The sequence below is a fragment of the Eubalaena glacialis genome, chromosome 14 (assembly GCF_028564815.1).
Source record: "Eubalaena glacialis isolate mEubGla1 chromosome 14, mEubGla1.1.hap2.+ XY, whole genome shotgun sequence".
NCBI lineage: Eukaryota > Metazoa > Chordata > Mammalia > Artiodactyla > Balaenidae > Eubalaena > Eubalaena glacialis.
In genome coordinates, this window is record NC_083729.1 from 88,896,085 (window position 1) to 88,914,681 (window position 18,597).

The window sequence follows — 18,597 nt, forward strand, 5'->3', positions numbered from 1 at the left end:
AGAGCAAAAGGATATGCCTTACTCTGTATTTGCACCTTTCACTAATGATACGGATTTTATGATGATGCACCTAAAATGATGGTGGCCAAAGCTTCTGTAGCTTTCTGGCAAGAGGCTCACTTTAAAAGAAACGGTATAAAATTAAGATTTGCCAGTATTCCAACATAGATTCACTGGACTTTTTTGGGGGCAGGAGAGTAAATTCAAAAATTGATGCATTGAGATCAAGACATTTCAAACTTCCTTTAGGAGTTTTCATTGTAATTATTTATTAAAAACCGGAGGAGCGTGAAGTATAGATTATGCTGGTAGCTTGCGTGTTCCGTCTTAGAGGAGCGATATTTCTGAAAAGAGGGGTAGCTCTCTTTGGCTCCCGGTTAAACAGCCTGTATTGGGGGGTGGGGGGTACACATGCAGGAGCACCTCCGGAGCCTTTTGGGGGAGGAAGCGGGGTGTAGAGCTTTTGTATTGGGAAGCAGTGCATTGTAGAGGTGGATTGAAGTGTTTTATGTTTTGTTCCTTTACTGTCATTGTATTAATACAACTGAATTTACATTGCAGACTCAGTCCGCTAGTAGCACACTCCAGAAACACAAATCTTCCTCCTCCTTTACACCTTTTATAGACCCCAGATTACTACAGATTTCTCCATCTAGTGGGACAACAGTGACTTCTGTGGGTAAGTAAAGCAGCTGATGAGCGGGCTCAGGCACTTTGCGCCGCTCTTTCTGGTGGCTTGGGCACGCATGCTGGTGGCTGGCAGGTGCAGACCTCGGACCAGATGCCCAGCCCGCTTGCACTGCCTTATTTGCAATGAGCTGCAGAGTCAGTTCCCTTTTTCCATGTACATTCCTTACAAATTTCTCTTCCTAGGCAAAGAGTTGGTTGTGACATGAATATCTGCTTGAGGCGTAGCGGGGAAGGGAGCAGGCCCAGTGCTCGTGGAGACACAAAATAATTCCAGTGTCCTGTGTTTCAGTGGGATTTTCCTGTGATGGAATGAGATCGGAGGCCATAAGGCAAGATCCTACCCGGAAGGGCTCAGTGGTCAATGTGAATCCCACCAACACTAGGCCACAGAGCGACACCCCAGAGATTCGCAAATACAAGAAGAGGTTTAACTCCGAGATTCTGTGCGCTGCCTTGTGGGGTAGGTATCTCACTGTGACTCTGACCCTTTCGCTTTTAGTCTCAAGGGTGGACCGGTCGTTTATAGGTAGTGCAGGTGTTTTTGGAGGCGTCGTTGGCGGGTGAGATGGAAGACTCTTGACGTCCGTCCCCGTCCCCTGTCCCTGCAGGAATCCTGCAGGGACACACACAGGCCTGCCCTTGTTTCAGCCGTCGGGTGTTGCAAAGAATGACTCATCTCCGTTTCTTCATATAAAGAAGAAAAGGGAAAAAATGAGAAAGACATTTGATTTGGCCCATATTTATAGGGAGAATGAAGAAATTTGTCGAATTTGCTTTTCTTTAAATGTTTCAGTTTATCATTTTTCCCTCGCTCTTTGTGACTTGGGCCTAGCATCTGAGTGGAGCTCTTAGAAGCAGTCTGCCTGGGCCGAGAGTGTGCGGGAGGGGCCGTGAGGCGCCTTACCCACGCAGGCTTGTGTGGACGCCGCGAGAGGGGATTCTCCGAGTCTGCGGCGCACACAGCTCTGCCGCCTCCTGGCTGTCACCCCCGTCCACCACCTCCCCCAGCCCCGCCTTGACCACGCCTTCCAGTGCCACGCCTGTTAATACTCCCTGAATCCTGCTGTGGGCTGTCTGAAACAGGGAGGAGCCCTGCCACTGTATTCAGAAAAGTTTCCTCCTCCTTGGACGTTGGCGTGCAAACGCGTGAGGACACAGCACATCCTCTCACGGGCTCTCCTGGGGTGTCCACGACAGCTCTGCCGTTCCCCTGTGACCCCATCAGCTCTTCTCACTCCCGGCCCCTCGCCTGGCCCAGAGCGATGGAAGCAGCCACGAGGGCCTCGGGGTTCACCTGCTGAACTTCGAGATGGTCCTCCCTCCTGTCGTTCCGGAAGGGCCCGTAACTTGATAGACTGCCCTCCTCATCCGCCTCCTGGGCCTTGGTCTGTCCTGGCTTCCCTTGCCCCTTCCGTGAGCCCCCACCCCCGCTCCCCCGAGGGCTTGGGAAGAGCTGTCTCTGCCCATTGCAGGCACAGTTTTATTCATATTAAAGACCTTCTTGGGGGTGTTGATATCATCAAAATGATTACATTATGTTCAGAGTAGAAGTAATGTTAAATATGTTAGTTCTTTCCAAATTGGCGAAGTAATTTGTGCCTAGGATGTTTGCCCTTGGTAGCAGTGTCACACTTAATTTATAGTCCTCTAATGTCCTGCGAAGTGCTGGGCCCCATTCTGTGTGCCATTATCTGATTTTATTTTTTTAAACTAAAATCCTTCTTTTTCCTAATTAACTTCTTCACTACCTCTGAGAAAAATAGGTGACTCTCTCAAGCCTGTGTCTTTTAAAATGCAGTAGAACTCTCTGTTTCATCATGTTAAGAGAGAGGGAGGTGACTTAAAATAGGTGACTTCTATATCCGAGTGTGTTTGAGTTGCCCCGTGTCTGGGTCACATCACTGGTGGATTTCCTTAAATTGCTTGGGATAGCTGTCATGAGTTACCCTTTAAGTGAAGTTAAAAATAAGTCTCTCGAAGACACAGACCCAGAAAAGTTAAAGCATGTGCTATGAGAGCTGTCCCCCGACAAGAGGGGGAGGTTCAGAGGAGGTTGCAGTGCTCTTGAAGTGGTGAAATGGACGCATTTGTGTCTTGCTGACCTGCGTTAGGGTAGTGTTTGTGTACCTTCCTAGAAAACGCTAGCAGTGAGCATCCTTCATCGTACTGAACTGACTTTTGTTTTGTAAATAACTGCATATTTATTTAATTTTTTAGTAAGGCCATTTCTCCTTATTTACAGCCAGAATTATTTTAACACATCCTTTGGATGTGATAGTTTCCATTCTTCTGATCATGAAGAATTGTGTGCACTTACTTTGCTGCTTTGACTGCAGTGTAATTGATCGTAGAATTGAAAGGAAATTTTAAATCACATGTTATAGAGCTCTTAGCCATTTCTTCCATCACCCTGCACCAGATTCCTGTGGATACAATTGCAATTCCTAGCCCTGCTTACCTTTGAACAATTAGCATTATAAAGTTTAATTATAACTAACAATTGTAAGGTTAAAAAAAAGTACATCTATAAAAAAAATTGGTGCAGCATGCCACAGTTTTTTTTCATAGGCCCATAATTTCCAAGGTTGCTGTTTTCCAGTGACTGTATTCTTTTGACTGCTAGCGCTCAGTATTTTACAAAATGACACAGTTCTTGGAAATATATACTGGAGAATTGGAAAATATGGTAAGTGCTAAAATAGCTACAATTTTTGTGTATATGAAGATTTTTTTCGGCTCTTTTGAATCTTTATTCTTTCTTGCTGTAAACTCTTGATGGAGGTTTGAATGGTGTTTGTTTTTGGAAACCACAAATAATAGGCTCGTCGTATTTGGTGTAGTTATTACACATTTGGCTAGTTGACGTAAAATTTTTTTAGCTTCTCAATATGGAAGATCGACCAGGAAAATGTTGAAATATTGTATGAACTGGGACCTTCGGAATGAACTCCCTGGCTGTCAGCTAAAGCTGGACAGCAGTTTAGCTCGCAGCATACAGCGCTTCAGCGTGTTGGTAACCGCGCCCATGCGTGCCTGGCACTCTGCTAGTTGCTAAAGTAGCGGTGATGTGAGTACATGTGTAAATGCCAGGTTCCCCGCTGTCCCCCAGGACCCAAAAGGTGTTTCTGGTTTCCTCACAAGGTTTCCTTGGGTAGATGCTGTCCTCCTGGTGCTAGGGTTCCCCCACTCAATACCAAATAGGCATGGAGCTGAGGGGGGCGGGGAGGGTGTTTTCCCGTTGCCTTCACGATTGTTCTTTTGAAGTTTTCTGGGAAAGTGTGTGTGTGTGTGTGTGTCTGAATAAATATGGATGACGTGGTTCAAGAAGTACATGCTGTTCTCCCCTGTCATTCCATCTACCTGAAAATACTGATGGGGCGATTACTTTGTAAAAGCGCACATACTTCGTTCCTTCCCTCAGCGAGTTTATTATCCAGTTTAGGGGCTCAGTGCAAACATAGATGTGCCCAATCCCCTAGGAGTACAAGGTGCTCTGTGCTACAAGTTACCAAGTTAGTTTAGGCAACCAAGGTTATAGACCAAGGAAGTCAGTGTGATTGGGAAAATAAGTGAATGATAAAGTCGGCTTGAGGGGCAGAGGGTTCTGAATGCTGGATGGAGGCTTTTGTACCCTCTCGGAGAGAGAGTGAGCCGTTTCTGAAGGCACAGTATGGCCCGATGAGTGTTGCAGGAAGGTTAGGGCTGTTTGCGGTACAGTTGCAAGAAAGTAGAGGGAGGGAGGGGGTCGCAGCAGCCTCACCTCAGGTCTCTACCCGTCCGCGGTGTGAGGCGGGGCCAGAGCCTGAAGCGGGGAGAGCAGAGGAACGGGAACGTGAGGGGGGTCTTCTCGGGCGGGGTCAGCTTGACTGGCTTCATGGAGCAGCTGTGCTGGCCCAGGTGCTGCTGATAGAAACGGCAGGGCTCGAGAGGCTGGTCTCGGTAGGACTTCAAGTGGACGGACGAGCCGGGAGTTGGGGGTGGAATCAGGAGTTTCTGGTTGTGAGGTCCTCCTCCAGCAGACAGACAGACAGACAGCAAGGGAGACGCCCGCGCTTAGGAAGCAGAGAAGGTGCGTGGAGACCGGGGGAAGACCGCACGAGGCTGGAGAGGGTGGAGCCGGGAGGCACGCCCCGCCCCCCGCCTGCGCACGCGCACTGCTGGTGAGAAACCGCGGGAGCGAGGACCGAATGCCGCTGTTCGTTTCTCAAGGATGATGGAGGGTGGTCTTTAAGAAAACCTTAAACTGAGTGATAGACGCCGGAGCAGTCACAAACTGTTAAGGATTAAGGGGGCTGTGTATGGCTCGTTCTAGAAGTTTGCCCATGAAAAGACAGGTGAAGGAAGCAGGCGGGGATCGTGACATCAGACGAAGGTTTGTTCGGGTGTCTGATGTGAGGGATGAGATGGAGAGTCTGTGGTACCCAGGAGACGGTGGGCTGGGACGTCCTGGGGCAACTGAGGAAGAACCGGAAACCGGAGGGTGGTGAAGGTAATCAGGGGGATGAGGCGGGCTCATCCTTTTTTACATGTAAGTGAGTATTTCACCCTCTCTCCTCTATGGTGATTTGTTGCAGTTTGGGTACTTTAAGCTCTCTTGTTTGTGGGTGGCTTGAGGAAACCACTCTTTTCCAGATAGGCTTTGCTATCCGCTCCATACAAGGCTGCTTGTCAAGCACAGTGTAAAATTGTGGGCTTTGTGTGTCCATGAAATAGGAGTGAACTTGTTGGTGGGTACAGAGAGTGGCCTGATGCTGCTGGACAGAAGTGGCCAAGGGAAGGTGTATCCTCTGATCAACAGAAGACGATTTCAACAGATGGACGTCCTGGAGGGCTTGAACGTCTTGGTGACAATATCTGGTAAGCGTGTGTTCGGGGAAAGCAGGCCCCCAGCACTGTTTAAAAACGTGGTAGTTGCTGGCACAGAACTTGAGTGACTTCCTTTTCTGAAGTAATAGCTAAATGACCTAGAACCGTAGCGTGCTTTTACAGTAACGTGATAGGAAAATGTATTCAGACGGGACCCACGTGTACACATTTGCCTGGGGCTCTGCTGAGCGGTCCCGGGGAGCCCAGGAGCCTGCACTTCCTGCTTCACGCTGCCCGCCGCCCTCTGCGGCCTGTCCCGTTCTGAGTGTGGGTTTATGTCCACTCCCTCCCACAGGGCTTTTTCATGCACAAGGAACTGTTCTTTGCCATTGGTGGTAAAAGTATCGTGGGTTTTTTTTTTAATGTCAGTCAACACTTACTATAAGTGTCTTTTTAGAAGGAGCATTTTTCTTAGTATAAATTATATGTGTTCATTGTAGAAAGTAAGAAACTACTGCAGAAAAGCAAATGGGAGAAATAAATAGTAAAATCATCCACAGATAACATCAGTTAACTCTAGTTTTTAATTTCCAGTCTTTTAAGCATACACACACTCAGAATACACACTTAGGGGGAAAAAATCTCCATAAAAATAGTTATGCAACATTTCAAACATTGAGAGAATAATATGACACCCATATACTGACGAGATAGATTTTAACAGATGTTAGAATACACTGCTGTGCATACATTTGGCGTCTACTTGCCCTTGGTAACCACTGTCCTGAAGTTTAAGTGTATCCCATCCTTTCTTGTTTGTCCAAACCTTGTAGGCTACTCCCTCCTGTCCCTGAACGTTCCTTCATGGTACCCATTCTGCACGGCTACAGGATGTTTCTTTGCATAGATGTACTATAGTTTGTTTACTAGTTTTCTGTTGTTAGTCTTTCCATTTATTCCTTTTTTCCCCTCTCATGTAAACATTTTTCACAAGTATCTTTGCAGCTCACTTAACCATCGGGCATATGAATCCATGTTGCCTAGATCATAATCTCCTAATAATTTGTGTTTTTGCTGGGGTCAAAGAGTATGTAGAAGTGTAAGACTTGTCCTCTGATAACCAGCAGTGATTTTGATTTAATTATCTGCTAACTCAAACTTGTTATATTTATTTATATGTAACAAATTTCTGGCAGGTATTTTAGTTTTCAGATAGGCTTTTGGTTTAAGTAAAGATGTTCATTGAAATGCAAAAATTTCACCATCCATCTCATACTTAAATGAGAAAACAACCATTTAAAACTTGAGCTTTAAAAAGTGATGGAAAATAGGTTTTAGAATTGTAGGAAAAATAAATCAGCTAAAAAATGGTTTAAACTTCATTTTGTGATGCAGTGAGCAAGATGATTCATGGAGATCAGTAATCAACTGATACCATTTTTTTGGTCTACTTTTCTGTATTCTTTTCCTCTTTATAGCTTTCATTGGTTTTCAAAATCATAAAACTAATTAATACATGTCAGTTGTAGGCAACTTCGAAAACAGAAAAAAACTTAGGAAGAATAAAATAAAATGTAACCCCCATCTCAGAGATACCTCTTGTTAACATTTTATTGTATTTCCCCCTCCTCGTTTCTGTAAATATATCTCATAGTGTGGGAATAAAACACTGTACATAAAACGATGTTGTCTTTGTTTCACTTAATATATTATTTTCCCACATTCAAAAATTCTTCAAAACTTAAGAAGATTGTGTTGAAGTATAAGGCATGACACAGAAAGTGCACAGACGTATAAATGGTGTACAGCTCCGTGAAGAGTCACAGTTAGAACCCATCCACGTAGCCCCCCACCCTGGGGACGAGGGGAGCCATCCCAGCCCCCCGGTGGCTCCCCTGCACTGCCCCTCCTCCCCAGAGGGAAGCCCTGTCCTGACTTTGAACACCTTAGAACATGCTAGAAACTCTTTTGTGTCTGGCTCTTTTCCTAGAGCAGTTTTACGTTTACGCAGAAATTAAACAAAGTATAGACAGTCCCCATATTGGCCCTCTCCAGTTTCCCCTATTCTCTCGCATTAATGTACATTTGTTACAGCGGATGAACCAATATTAATACTTTAGCTAACAGGTTAGCTGAAGTCCACAGTTTGCATTAGCGTTCTCTCTGTGTGTGTGTGCTCTGGGTTCGACACACGCATAGTTTTATCCACCGTTACAGCATCGTACAGACTAGTTTCACTGCCCTAAAAATCCTCTGGTGCTGCACCTACTCCTCCTTCCCTCAAAGCCCCTGGCAACAGCTGGTCTTTTTTTACTGTCTCGATACTGCCTTTTCCAGAATGTCATAGGTGGGCTTATGCAGTCTGTAGCCTTTTCAGACTGTTGAGAGCAAGTACCTTTTTACGAATCTATGCGATAACATTTTTTGTCTGTTTAGGTGCTTGCTCAATACTTCTGCTAGGTTATCTCTCTTCTAATTGATTTATAGGAGTTATTTACGTGTCCTGGGTGTGAGTCTTCTGTTAGCTCTGTAAGTTGTGCCCATCTCCAGTTTATGGCTTACCTTTTGCTGGATTCAAGTCCCCGAGTTGGGTGATCTATGAAACCCTTTTGTGCTCTCAAATGGGAAATAATAGTTACACTAGAGGGTTTTGAGAATCAGATGACATAATAGCTTGAATTGAGTTTCTAGTGAAACTGATACAAAATGGTTCCCTCGGGGGATGATATTTATTGTTTATTGCAGTTTCTTTTGGTTACTATTGTTGTTAATGATGATATCTACTTTTGAGTATGCATGTAAAGTACTTTTATTTGTTTTGCTAGGCAAAAAGGATAAGTTACGTGTCTACTATTTGTCCTGGTTAAGAAATAAAATACTTCACAACGATCCAGAAGTTGAGAAGAAGCAGGGCTGGACAACCGTGGGAGATTTGGAAGGATGCGTACACTATAAAGTTGGTAAGTTCCGCGACGGGCGTAAGGGTTTTGTTTTTCCAAGGTTTAATTAATCTTCCATTTAAGATCCATGTGTTTTTGAAGCTTTTAGTAATGAACTTGTCTCTGAGACTTGTAACTCATTTCTCTATCAGGATGTTTCTGAGGCGCCTTCTAATCCTGAGGCCTGCAGGCCTGCAGTTAATCTTAACTCTGGCTGTCCCTGCCCTCCGTCGTGAGCCTCTTCTCACCCTTTCCTTGGACAGTCCACACTCTCTCTGTAAGATGTGGCTCACATCTTGCAGAGAAGAAGGAAGCGTTGCCAGAGGAGAGACAGCCGGTTTGGACTCCTCCTTTGCGCTGTAGGCTTGTCCTCACTTGGAGGACTCTGGGTCCTTGGCAGTCACTGATTGAACGTTTGAGAGTTTGCCCAAGTAGCTGTGGCCTGTCGGTTTGAATTAAATGCGCTGTACAGAGCTACTCTGCTCATCACTAAGAAATGAATCTTGCTGGCCTGTCAGTGTTTCATGGCAACCGTTTTGTTCTTTTCTCCTCAACATGCCTGCCGTGCTTCTCATGAAATAAGATCTCACAAGAACAAAACCAAAATAAGTTTTTCCGTGTTGGGGAAAAAAATCAAAATATAGGTACTAATGTTGGAAATAAAGGGGAAATAATGGAGCTTAGCCCAGTTACAGTTTTATGGGCGAAATGATGTGTTCTAATTGAATTTGAAATGGGAGGTTGAGAAGGTTAGCAAATGGTATAAGTCTTAAGTATACAGAGACTGTACACTTAAGACTGAGTAACGTAAGGGGTGTATTGAATGTTGATTTCTGCTTGTGTGTTTTCTTTTCTTCTGTGTTTATGAAACTACATACTGTAGTCAGTGCCTCTGCTCCCAGGGATATTACAGTCCTTGGCGTTGTCGTCTTGTTTATGTAACCTGTCCACGGTCCTCAGCTCATTGGTTACTAATGAGTGCGGCTGCCACCCCGATAGTGGACTGATTCTGAGTGATCCTGCAGGGTTCTATCACCTCGGTATAGATTTCGGGATTAGGATTTTCTGTGTTGTGTTTTTGTGTAATATTTTTATTTGTTGATATGTAACTGAAATCATCTAAGGCTAAATGTAATGAAATGGCTCATAACAGCTGAAATGTCCCTGAATAGATGGCCCTACAGGAGAGTGAGAGGCAGATGTGTTAAACTGAGCTGGACTCAGAAGGCGGGGTGGGGGGGGTATTTAAATTTATATGTAAATTAATTAACATGAAATAAACTTTAAAATTTCTTTCTTCAGTGACATTAGTACATTCCAAGTGCCCAATAGCCCCATGTAACTTGTGGCTGTCATATCAACAGGGTGGACATAAAACCTTTCCATCACAGAAAATTCTATCCCATCAGCACTGGTTTCGACAGCCTCTTATAATCCTTTGTATCTTAATAGTCATGTGATTCACTTGAATAGTGACAATATATGAAATAACAAGGAGAGTTATCAAGTTAACTGGCCATGTCTCATGGTCAAAGGCAGAGTGCTGCGGTTTAGAGAGCCCATGGAAACACCGGGAGTCTCCACCAGCCAGTAAGTCAGGTGTGGCCAGGGCCCCTCCGGGTATCTGCTGTAAGCAGAGCTGCTGGCTGTGAAGAGGACTGAAACAGCTGTGTAAAGGAGGCCTATATATATATATATATATATATAAAGTAAAAGAGAGATCTTCTTTACTTTTGGTACACAACTTTAGCTAAAATCCTAGCAATTACTACTGTTTCTATAGCTCAGGAAGTGGTTTGAAATGATACTTGATCTTGTACACAGAAATAGATAGAATTCAAACTCAGTTGATGAGTATTTTGTCGTAGCGTTCTGTGTTCCTCCATCTGTAAGCCCCACGCAGGACTCAGGAAAGGCCACGTGGAAGATTTGACCTCTTGCTGGGATTCGGGACCCTCTTGTCTGATAAGTCACATCATTATCCTTTTGAACTAGTACTGAGCCCTCGAGGTGGTAGGGTGGAAAGGCTGACATTGTCCTTGATTATTAAGTACTTACAGCCTAAGAAGGTTAGGGACATCAGCGAAAGTGCTCGTCGATGGCAACCAGGGTATGGAGTGGAGTCCAGCACAACATGGAGGAGGATGGGAACAGCCTGAATTGTACGTTAAAGAATCGGAGAAGTGAACCGCGAGGCTTGAGCTCTCGGCGTTTTTCTCTTGTTGGTCTGGGCGGGTCAGCAGAAGGCATACGTAGAGAGTTCGCAGAGGACGGCTGAGAGAACTTACAGTTCCACGTCGATTCTGACCTGTGCTCCTCTTATTTGTTGCAGTAAAGTATGAAAGAATCAAGTTTCTGGTCATTGCTTTGAAGAGTTCTGTGGAAGTCTACGCGTGGGCACCCAAGCCATATCACAAATTTATGGCCTTTAAGGTAACAACATCAAGTGCACTTAAAAGTAGCATCAGCCATGCACGCTGTGGCCGAGAGCCAGGGAATACGTCTAAAAACCCCGAATGGTTACAACTGATCATTTAAAAGCATGTGCTGATACTGGTATAACGCTATCATGAGAGAGGCCATTTCTAGCGGAACAAGCCGAGCTATCGGCTTTCTGAGTCCTCGGAGTGCGAGAGAGGAGCGGGATGTCGGGCAGACACCTGGATTGAAAGGACACACTGACACCACCTCCATTTAAAAAGCAGACCTTGACCTTCCACCTAAAGTCATGGGCGTGTATAAATATTTAGATGTTTATGTTTTTGACAGGTATCCAGCAATAGGCAGCTTTAAGGTATATCTATTCAGTAGAGGACTAATTAAAAATGAAGTTGCAGAAACTCTTGATGACACAAGGAATGCATTATTACACATTAAATAGAACAAGTATTAAAATATGTATAATATACCATCTTTGTTCAAAGAAAAATACTGTAGAAAAATATTAGCAGTTATTTTTGTGGATATTTTTAATATTTCTTTTTTATACTTCTAGAGTTTGCACTAGATACAAATTTATAAAATTCTTAATCAAAAATGATATTACTATAACATTAGATGTTATAAATCACTTAGTAACATCATTTCTGATATTAGACAAAAAACCTTAAGCATTGTCCCCCGGGGCTGTTTTAGTGCAGGGCAAGAAGTTAAGAATTTTGTATCCAAAAAGATTCTATTTACTTATGTTTTTAAATAGTTTTGACATATTTTATTAAGGGTAGGCTTCCATTATTTGGAAAATTGACATATTTAGATTGCTTATTCCTTGATTCCCTAATAAAGCAGTATAAATGGGGTAATCGTATTTGCTAAAAAAAATAAATAAATAAAGCCACATATTATTGACTAAAAGCTGTTGATTGTATAGTTACAATTATCTTCTGAGATCTGGTCTTAATTACCTTCATGTACCAGGTACCAGGAACTGTACTAGTTGCTTTTATAAATAAATACCTTATTCAAATCTGCCTTATGAGCTATAGGTGTTGACGTTAATGAAAAACTGAGGCTACCCAGGCTGTACGGTACATGGTAGCCTCTTGTTAACTTTATCACTGTAGCTGGAAAATTAAAGTGGAGGTTTGAGTAGCTCAGCAGAGACTGTGATGATGACACTGATAAAATTCTCCTTACGTGTATCGTGCAGCAACTCTCTCTCCATTGTCTGCGTTGGAGTAGCTGACTGACAGATAAGAGCAAAGTAACTTATTGTACAGAGTAGTACAGACTTATTGTACAGAGTAGTTTTGCTTACGGTTTTTGCCAGGGTGGTTCAGTAATTGAGTAACGGCGTGCCTGGGTCTGGCTTCTCCAGTTTGAACCATCAGAAATAAGTTCTGCTTCGTCTCACAGCTGCTCTCTCCGTTGCTTCTTTGTAGTCATTTGGAGATTTGGTGCATAAGCCATTACTGGTGGATCTCACTGTTGAGGAAGGCCAGAGGTTGAAAGTGATCTATGGATCCTGTGCTGGATTCCATGCTGTTGATGTGGATTCAGGATCAGTCTATGACATTTATCTACCAACACACGTAAGAAAGAACCCACACTCTATGGTTGGTTGACTGGCTTCATTTTATTTTGACTTTTTTCTTTACTCTGCTTAGTGAACTAACACAAGCAGGGATCCCTTGCTTTCCCTGTGCTGTGGGGGTGAGTATTTAAATGGCGCCCCTGTTCAGTAGCGCTCTGCTCCGAGCCAAGTGGAGACCCGCTCTCCTGGCTCTGAAGCCCTCCTGAAAACCTCCTCACCCTGCTTTCACTAACACGGGAGGGTTGGGCAGCTGCTGGCAGGTCAGAACCTCCGTGGGTCGGGACTAGTTAGAGGAACATAATTTATTAAATGGAGCCCCCAATCCAAATATGTTCCAGGGGCTCAGAACACGTGAACTAGTAGATTATAGGACCTATCAAAGGTGGACTTTCAGATATATATATCTCACATGGGTTTTCCATAGTGTTATCCAGTGCATTCCCCAAGACATTCTTATTGAGCCCTTTTGCAGGGATAGAGTAGCCACAAACGTGCTTGCCTGTACTTTGTTCCTCTTCTCTAGATCCAGTGTAGCATCAAACCCCACGCAATCATCATCCTCCCCAACACGGATGGAATGGAGCTTCTGGTGTGCTATGAAGACGAAGGGGTCTATGTGAACACCTATGGAAGGATTACCAAGGATGTGGTTCTGCAGTGGGGAGAGATGCCAACGTCTGTAGGTGCGCGTCCCTGACAGGAAAAGGCCTTTCCTAAAGAGGCGTGTAGTTTGCGTACTGATTTTACGTGTTCTTCAGACCCTTTGGCCACTTAACAGAGTGGCTGGCAGTAGATGGTGGAAAGTTAGATTGTAGACCGTGACACACGTAATAGTCTTATGTTAGGACAAAATCCAAGTAATTATTTTTTAAAACTCTGTCGTTCACAGTCCTTCATTTAATCTTTAAGACAGCCAGGGGAAGTAGGGCAGGTGTAGTTGTTGACTGATGTGTGGGAAGTGAGGGGAGACAGAAGGGTAAGTGATCGCTCTTGCCATTCCGTGGCCCAGCCGCAGTCGACACTCAGCCTCCTGACCATCCCTGTACGTTCAGTAGCGAAGGCTGACCTCTGGAACCCTCATGGCTCCAAGTTTATATCCCCAAACTGTTTTGGTTTAATTGCAGTCACGTCACTGGTTCTGTCCACTTGGCTTTCCTTCTCGCTGCCTCCCTGGTAACTAGTGTGATGAAAATACGAGCTAAGCTATGGGGTGGGGTGGGGGGGGCGGGTGATGCTCCGGCCTGAACTGCCTCAACTGTTGATTCAAAATACCGCCTCCCAGGATGGACCACAAGGGTGCACATGCAGAGTTCCTTGCAAACAAAACCCCCAAATACTAGCTGTTTAGAGGGGTGGGGTGTGTGTGTGTGAGAGAGAGACCTGAGCAGTTTCTTTCCGCGGTTGTTTCCTTACCTTTAACAACATGTGTTTTCTCCTCTCAAAAAGCGTATATTCGATCCAATCAGACGATGGGCTGGGGAGAAAAGGCCATAGAGATCCGGTCTGTGGAGACCGGCCACTTGGACGGTGTGTTTATGCACAAAAGGGCTCAAAGACTGAAATTCTTATGTGAACGCAACGACAAGGTAACGGTTTCCTTAGAGATTCTTTTTAGTTGCTACTATCTTTTAGCAATGGTTTATTTTCCATGAAGTTTGGTGAAGCCTTTCCTTGGGGTTTTGATAGATTCTGAAATAAATTTATCAAGGAACTTTTCAGTAGTGACTTTTTAGGCCTGTTTATGGAGGTCATGATATATTTTATTCTGTTTTTGTTGAGTGGGTGGAGATGTTTATCTCTGCAGAAATCATCCTATGTTGGGTTTTTGTTTTTTGTCTTTCGGGGTTTTTTTTCCCATTAGGTGGCCTGCCTAGGCTATGTTTGGTTTAGGGATAGAGAAGGTTAAAGCTACCAGTTTAGATGGATGGAATTCTTTTGTGATTAGAAGGAACCCTCGTGCAAATTTAAGTAACAGGGTAAAACTTCCTCTCCCCTGATACGTACCAGAAATACACCACTTGTTCATCTACCTTTTGAGTAGTGAAATAACTTCATTGTTTGTGTGGCATAAATGCCTAAGAGGGGAAATCATTTTATGCAGAAGTAGATGTACTTCCTGCAGGTGAGACCCCAGGGCATCAAAGCCCCAGTTAAAACCTTTGCTTTTTGAAACTGGCCTCATCCTTGTCTTCTCTGGGATTGACTCCCTCCCTCCCCAAATCAGCCTTGGAGTGGAACAGACACTGGCCCAGGGTGTTGACCCCTCTGGCCTTTTCTAAGCCCAAATTTCTCTGTCTTCTGTCACTTGGATAAAAATATGTCTGACCACCTGGGGCAGCCCACTGCAGCCTTAGAAACATTTCCCCCTTTTGCTTCACGTTAAAATATATTAAAACTCCTAGCAAGCAGACCTCAGGTTGACTTCTCAGACGAAGAGAGCTGTCACTTCTCCTTGTCAGCTGGGCCTCCTGCCCAGCCACGTGCTCTCCTACTCAAGAGCTGCATCACCACCAGCCCACTTCCTCCTGCAGTCCTCTAGCCCATTCGCCGGTGCACTTGACCTTTTTTTTCCTACATAATATCTCCTAAATCTTTTACCTTGAAAATCCATACAACCCCAGACCTAACCCAGGATTTTGCCAGCTTTTTGGCTTACACTTTCCTAAGTATGTTCAGTGGAGCCGTAACCGTGATATTCTTTGAACTTCAGGCATTTAAATATTTTTATCATTCATGATGTCACATCCATCGGGGTTTATTAATAAAAGGCACAAAACTAAATTATATTACTTTGACTGTAGAGTCATATGAAATAACTAATACCGCTCAGCTTCATTTTCTAAAAGAGAAAAACCAGGTGGCTGAGGAGCTTCCCCACTGCGCATTGAGTGTGCCAATCCCAGTTATCTTTCAGAAGGTATTAGCCGTGGAGGTGAACACAAATGGTCCCGTTCGGGAACACCGCCTTTGTTCCTCTGCGTTCTCACAGTAGGGCACGACGTACGAGGAGTCATCCGTTGGCTAAGGAGCCTTCCTGGTCAAGATGAAAACTGGCTCCTTCGCAGACGAATGGACATCATCCCAGATTTCCTTTGGGAGGGGCCCCTGGGGCTGTGGGACCAGGGTCCTGCTGACCCCTCCCCTCTCCTTCTACAGGTGTTCTTCGCCTCGGTCCGGTCCGGGGGCAGCAGCCAGGTGTACTTCATGACGCTGGGCAGGACCTCTCTTCTGAGCTGGTAGGAGTGGCGGGCAGGGATGCCGGCCCCGGAGTCATCGAGATGAGAACCTGGAATTCCTGGCAACTGGCGCTCGCAGCCGCCCGGGCCGCGTGGGCGGGGGTCTCCTCTCCCCTCCCGCCCGCTCTTACCAGTTCATCTCCACTCCCTTGTCCTGTTCGAAATAAATCAAGGCTGCAACGCAGCTGGTGCTGTTGAGACTCTACCGTCAGGTGCTATCGGTGTTGGAATCAAGCATCAGGCAGAACGCAAACGCCTTCCCTCCAGCTCCAGAATTCCTCGTCTGTGACTCTGTCCCGGGGTGTCTGCAGGTGGAGAACAGACACGCCGGCGGGTGGTTAGAAGTGGGCACAGCGGGTGTAAAGTGTGCTCGGACGAGCAGGTCACTGAAGCCAAGAGCAGATTTAATATAGTAACATTAACAATGTATTTAATTGACATTTCTTTTTTGTAATGTGACCATATGTGGACAAAGAAGAAGGTGCAGGTTTAAGAAGTTAATATTTATAAAATGTGAAAGACACAGTTACTAGGATAACTTTTTTCTGGGTGGGGCTCGGGAGGTGGGGTGGGTGGGTTAGGGACCCATTTGGCATTTGGTTTCTTGGGAATTCTTTTTTTTTTTTGGCCAAGAACTCAGTCATTTTCTGTGTACCAGGTTTTGCCTACATCATGTGCAGATAATTCTTCAAAAAAAGAAAAAAAAAAAAAAAAAAAAAGGAAAAGGTGTGCATTTGTATCCTGGCCAGAACCTTGTTGTGTGACAGTATTAGCACTGCCTCGGTCAAAGGTTTAATTTTTGTTTAAACCTAGAAGTGCAACAGCAGTTTCACCACGGTCTGCACTTGGGGAGGGAAAAAAATTTTTTTTCAGCCACGTGTTTATTTTTTCGCCTACCTCATTGTTTTTAATGCATTAAGAGGTGGTTTAGTTTATATGTTTTTGGAGGAAAACATTAATGTTTAATTTAATCTTAATACCAAAACTATCCAATTGAAGTTTGACTGTTATTTCGTCACAGGTCTCAGTAGGCACAAGAGAAATTGTCCCTGAAGATGGGAAACAGCCACGAGGCTTGTCTCGCTGACGGGCGCGTCTGCTTTCTCAGTTGAGAGAGCAGATCGCGCTGTGTCCACCAGATTCACCCGTGGTGGTGGACGGGCGGCCATCGCCCACAGCACGAGGGGCCTCAGTGTTCTCAAATCGGGCTTTGCAGACAGGTGGTCATACGGGGACAGCCCCACAAACTGTTAACAGTGTTGCAGGAACCTTTCCTTGGGGCCGGGGGTATTTCCCTTTTTCTAAAAAATGCACTAAAACTATTTTAAGAATGTAGTTAATACTGCTCATTCATAAGATAGCATCTTCCTGTGTTTTGGGTGTGATATCAAAGCCCTGGCTTTTCTCGTTCTCTCCCTTGCTCTCCCGTTCTCTCTCTCTTTTTTAAACCAGTTTTACTTTATGAATATGTTCATGACATTTGTAATAAATGTCTTGGGTAATAATTGGTTTCATGGCTTCTGGTCACTCGCTTCCTCTGAGGATGTTAATTACTTGGTAGAGGAGCAGCGCTCGGCGCCATGGCTCTGCTGTCCGCCTTTCCTGTTGTTGAGTTCTGATGGGAATGTCGCGTCCACCAAACAAAAGCTCGGTGTTTCATAGGCTTACTCCTCCTCCGTGGTGAATTTTCTTTTATGACGTGTAAGTGGAGGTTTTCCTCCAACAGTCACTTGCACCTGTTTGCTGAGGCTTGGCCCGGCATTCGCATCCCGTTTGGCATCCATTTTGACTCGTCATTCTCTTCCTCCTGGGTCAGCATTTTTGCCGGAGGCTCTCCTATGAATTTCAAACCCTAGTGAAAAGTACATACACTCACAAATGCAGAAACAACAGCTGGTCGCATACACGCTCCACGACAGGACCCACTGAGAAAACCCGCCTCCGTACTGGAAGGATAAGGCCGGGGAAACAGGTTTTCCGTGTGTGTGACTTTGGTGTAGCGCTGATGTCTAAGGCAGAAAGAGCTAGTTCTTTTCTACTAATTCATACTGAACATAGAGAAGACTGGGGAGTTAATCCCACCCTTGGAAGGGACTTCTGAGACAGGCCAGACTCTGTCACCACGGGACTGCAGTCACAATCACATCACTGCTGGCGATTCCCTACTCGGTTTGGCTTTTGACCCAAGATGAAATGTGTCTCAGTGAACACGTGCACCAGGAGGAGAAAGGACCACGTGGCGGGGTCAGTTGTAGCCCCCTCCCATGACTTTAGCGAAAGGTAAAAGTTGGGCAGGTGTCTTTGAAAAAATACTAAACTTCTGATACCGACATGGAAGATATAAAAAGGGATGAGGCCTCATGGTCTGCATCATCCACAGACTTGAAGCTCAGTGTCTGTAAGTCAAGGGCTGTGACACAGACCATGCAAATGGTGTTTCATTGGAATTGCCGAGTACTGAGAACTTGACAAAAGCCACGATTCCCTCAGGGGCGATGGGCTCCGAGCTCAGGCCAGGGTGGGCCTGTCCTAGTTGGGCAGCACCTGGTGGTGTTGGAGTTGAATGTGATTGAATCCATCGCCGGGCTTAGCTGACCGAGGTCAGCCGGCCACTGGTCCCCTGGGTGGGTGCCTGCGGTGTGCTTTCCTCGGCCGTGATGTCCCTCCCTCCGTGGCCTCCCCGCCTAGTAGATCAGACTGTGTTGCTACAGCTTCAGGCAGGCGCCCGGTTAGGTTTCTCCATGAAAGATGGCAAGCTGTCGCAATGTCTTTCTTCTAGAGAAAGGGATCTTTTTCCTTTAACAGGGTAGTGACTTCACAGAAGTGCCAAGATAGCAGAATCAACAGAAGAAGATGGTATTATGCCGATACCGTTAAACGTGGAACATGGAAA

The 18,597-nt window shown here is 45.1% G+C and overlaps 1 protein-coding gene across 43 annotated transcripts in view; it reads left to right on the forward strand.

The window, feature by feature from the left end:
• Positions 1-16,261, forward strand: part of MAP4K4 (mitogen-activated protein kinase kinase kinase kinase 4) — a 169,713-nt gene extending 153,452 nt beyond the window's left edge. For 24 of the 43 annotated variants that reach the window (XM_061210815.1, XM_061210823.1, XM_061210841.1 and 21 more), the window contains 9 exons: positions 562-679; positions 980-1,150; positions 5,404-5,547; positions 8,322-8,456; positions 10,768-10,868; positions 12,317-12,466; positions 12,992-13,151; positions 13,915-14,054; positions 15,625-16,261. In XM_061210815.1, the coding sequence (XP_061066798.1) occupies positions 562-679; positions 980-1,150; positions 5,404-5,547; positions 8,322-8,456; positions 10,768-10,868; positions 12,317-12,466; positions 12,992-13,151; positions 13,915-14,054; positions 15,625-15,708 (1,203 nt within the window). In that variant the 3' untranslated portion in view covers positions 15,709-16,261. Of the gene's footprint in view, positions 1-561; positions 680-979; positions 1,151-5,403; positions 5,548-8,321; positions 8,457-10,767; positions 10,869-12,316; positions 12,491-12,991; positions 13,152-13,914; positions 14,055-15,624 lie in introns of all 43 variants that reach the window. The other 19 variants (XM_061210812.1, XM_061210821.1, XM_061210813.1 and 16 more) reach the window with 1 other exon arrangement.
• The last annotated feature ends 2,336 nt before the right edge of the window (positions 16,262-18,597 follow it).